The sequence below is a fragment of the Anthonomus grandis genome, chromosome 13 (genome assembly GCF_022605725.1).
Source record: "Anthonomus grandis grandis chromosome 13, icAntGran1.3, whole genome shotgun sequence".
Lineage (NCBI taxonomy): Eukaryota > Metazoa > Arthropoda > Insecta > Coleoptera > Curculionidae > Anthonomus > Anthonomus grandis.
In genome coordinates, this window is record NC_065558.1 from 24,747,102 (window position 1) to 24,751,195 (window position 4,094).

The 4,094-nt window shown below is 27.4% G+C and overlaps 1 protein-coding gene across 1 annotated transcript; it reads right to left on the reverse strand.

Moving 5' to 3' along the window:
- Positions 1–271: 271 nt before the first annotated feature.
- LOC126743893 (uncharacterized) lies at positions 272–3,429 on the reverse strand. Its single transcript, XM_050451146.1, has 2 exons — positions 3,397–3,429; positions 272–2,045 (listed from the first exon to the last, which is right to left on the reverse strand). The coding sequence occupies exons 1-2, from the start codon at positions 3,424–3,426 to the stop codon at positions 1,575–1,577; spliced, it is 501 nt and encodes a 166-aa protein (XP_050307103.1). The 5' UTR covers positions 3,427–3,429; the 3' UTR covers positions 272–1,574.
- Between the last annotated feature and the right edge of the window lie 665 nt (positions 3,430–4,094).

Genomic DNA, 4,094 nt, shown 5'->3' on the forward strand with positions numbered 1-4,094 from the left:
AAAAACTCATTACATCATATCACTTCTACCATTACTGCCATGTCTTAAAATTTAACAACAGAATTGTCTAACCTACAATCAAAGGATAATAACAGGTTTAAATAATGATTAATATTCGGTAAATACAGGGTTCGTTTATTAAACAAGAATAAATTATAAATTATGGGACTTAATAAATACTTTGTGTGAGTGAAATAATTACATTTTTGGCTAAGGTACCTATGCATAGGAAATACGAGAATTAAAACAATATAAAGTCATTTACTTTATTTATTTGTTTATTCAAGTTACGCTATTTAACATACATAAATAGATTCTTACAAAGGAAATAATTCAATTTTAACAAGATGATGCTACCATATTTTCAAAAGATATCATGTATATAATAAAATTTAATTAAGAGGTTCACCGTATGTATTTTGTAACTGCAGCAAATACACAAACTTAATCAAATGAACTTTTTTTTGTTTATATTCGTATATAAGAGACATAAGTCGTTCAATGAAAACATTGTTAAATATAATATTCTTTGTGATCATATTAAACTACAAGCTCAGTTTATTAGTACCGACCTGAAAAGGTAACACCATCTCATTTTAAATAGTAGTAGGAAGACCCATTAGGCTTCTTCATCTTAGTATCTGCGTTTTAAAGAACAGATTGATCATAGAGGCTAAATATTATTTCTAAAGTATTTCTCGTGAAGCACTTGACATTTGCTTTTGTAGTTAGAAAACTTAGGCTGGATAATTAGGTGAGAATTATACAAGGTGCGTTAGCAAGGTATACAGCAAATATAACGCTTAAACTATACGACGTAGAGCAAAAATTTCTATAGCAAAGTTGTACGCCAAAAATCTAAAAACTAAACATTCTTTTATATGCTGATTACAAAAAAATTATTATAAAGCAGTATAATGTTTTACAAAATAAGTGCGCATAAATAGAGCTTTACTTTGGTATAAAATTTTTAATTTTGCATACGGCGTTTTCACGTAATTAATGTTTTTTTCTTGGCCTTTTAGAGAGTTTGTTTAAATTTTTTTTAACTAACTACGGACAACCTAGACTTACAAAAATTGTATCACAGTGATTCAAAGATATCTGTTAAAAACAGGCAGTGATATTTTATCATTTTTTGTATTACACAATGATTGTTAACATTTTTTAAATTTACCAAAATTAAATACGCAATATTTCAAAATTTTTAAATGAAATATCCGGTATATATTTATATTATTAAATTTACTTGTGAAGAATCTTATTTACTTTTTCTTTCAAATATCAGCTAGTATTAACTTTTAAAAAAGTTACTTCCGTTTAACCTAGTATCAAAGTATATAGATTTCAACATTGTTAGACTGTGCTAGTATGTGGCTTTGAATTAGCTGCTTCATCTTTGAACATAATGATTACATTGGTGAGATTGTAAATTATTAAAATAATTATTAATCGCGATTTTTACTTGGGGTACAATTTGCAAATAATTAATAATTAGTAAATTTCACACATTTTAAAAAGTTAATAAAAATTGATCGTCGCTATTTTTTGAAAAATTGTCAACTCATAAGAAGCTATCCAGTATATTTTATAGCTTTTTTGACTAACTTAACAAGGACATTTTCTTTAATTTTTTTCTTAAGTGGTTGCTGATGAACCTTTACAGTAATATTATAATTATTTGGGTTAGCATTGTCACGCTCCTTATCATATTCATTATACTTTGAGTCTTTAATTTTAACATTAACATCAATTTTCTTTTCAATACTCTTATCATCATATTTTCCAGGCGGCTTTACTGTCACATCAACATTCACATGTCTGGTTTTATCAGATTTCTTATCCTTAATATAGTATTCTTTTACTATATCACTATCACTATGATAGGACTCATCATCACTATGAGATTCTTTTACGTAGTAATTTTGTGGTTTGTTGGATTCGATTTCAAACTTTTGAGGAGAATCATCTATTAGTACTAGTTTTACATTTTCTGAAGGTTCGTCATTGGCTTGGCATTGGAGAAAGGTAAAGGCACAGAGCAACTGAAAAAAAAAGAATGTAAATTAAAGTGAAAAAATACCAAGATTTTCTCGCTCGATAGATAAACTACTATTTGTATTTTGTGGTTAAAGTAAATGAGGCAGTGAGCTTCAAAAGTCACCTTATTCAAAAACCTAAATTTTGGAAAATCGCATAAAAGCTGCATCTTTTAATCTGTTAGGTAAACATATATAGCTGAATTTATAAAGATAAAGATAAAGAAAAATAAATCACAAATTATTAGATATATTTACTTAAATAAAATAAATAAAAATAGTTTTTCTACAAAAGAATGAATAAGGAAAAAGCGCTAATAAACCAAGAGATTAAAACAACATTAAAATGAAATACAAAGATTTAAACTATTAACATATCTTTCTTCAATCCGTATTTTATTTAAGTCTTCCTCATTTGTTTTATTCTTGAGTTCCTCCTTATACTATTGCAATTTATTGAGTTCTAGCCAATTCACTTCAAAATATTACTACAGCACCTTATCACCATCTTTTAATTTCTCAAGAAATTAGCGTGAATCGGCGTCAAATTTTGATAGATAGGATAAGGCGAGTTTTGCTGCAAATGCCTACTGGGATAACAAGAGTTTTAAAAAAATATAACATTTCATATAAGGGATAAAATACATTTTGGTACCAATAATATTTTAGGGTTATGCAGAGATAATAAAAACGGTCACACTCAGCGTTTTTACATACAAAAGTGAAAATTGGATAAAGCTACTTTTGGACCTCACTGCCTTAAATACAAAGAGTTTTTTTTTAATATATTCTATTTTGTCATGCGCCACTGCGATGTATCGACACTTTCATACGTGACGTCAGATTTTTATGTTACGGCTTTTAAACAAAAGAAACATTTCTCTAGTCGTTTAAGTACAAATAGGGGATAAATTATATTTAATTAAAAAAGGTACTAACTACTATATATCCCTACATTGGTTAGATAATAGTCGATTTACCTGTTTAAAAAGTATTAAAAGGTGTTAAGAATTTTTACTTTTTAAATTATAAGCACTTGTTAATAAAGCATGATCTTAGAGAATTTGCAAATTAGCAAAAATAGCAAATTTAAAAAAAAAATGTTTAGGGCTTAGGGTACAATCAGCTCTTTTTTAAGCGGTGCAATTTGATGCCCATTCTTGTTGAAAAATCCTTAGTTTACTATTACTATCATAAGGAGCTGCAATGCTTTTTGTCTTTTGAAAGGCTTAAACCTTTCAAAGCCAAGTTGTATATTATGTAATGGGCCACTCTGTATATAAAGTTACATATTTATTACATTTTCCTTTTTTTTATATACAAATATGACCTAAAGAGGTACTTAAAAAAAACTTACCAGAACAGCTTTCATCTTGCAATTTAACATCACAAAAACAAATTTAAGTGTGATTTACGCTAACACGCTAACATCAATTTATAATATGCCTTGATTAAATCTTTAATTAATTAACAAATCCTTGCAACAAAATGAGTATTAATAAACATAATTAAAATCCTATTTGCTTACGTTTACATATTAGTACGCTTGAATATTATTATTTAAAGAAGATTACCAAGCAAGTACCAAGAATGAGAACAATATGAGGCCCTGAGATAAATGCAAATTAATTCTGATTGGATAGATACCTTCAATTTTCATATGCCTATAAAAATGTAAAATGTTTATCTATAGTTTCCTTTGTAACCTGTCTATGCATAAAAACTCTAAAATTCTTTTCATAAGAAAAATTTAATTTGTGGTCAACTTAATTGATTGTATCTTATATCCATATAGAACTTAAAAGCCTAAAATATAACAAAAATATGCACAAAAAAGTAATGGTGATTGTATCAAAATAACTAATAATTATTTTGTTTTTTTGCCTTATGACTTAATTTAGACAATGCTTAACGGAAATATAAAATCAACGTTGACTTTTTGTAAAACAATATTTTATCGCCTCGCAGATTTGAGGCAAAAAAGGACCCAGTCCCTCCGTATGTTACGCCACTGGCACTTTTTTTAAAAATTGGCTTCATCAGTATTTGACAATT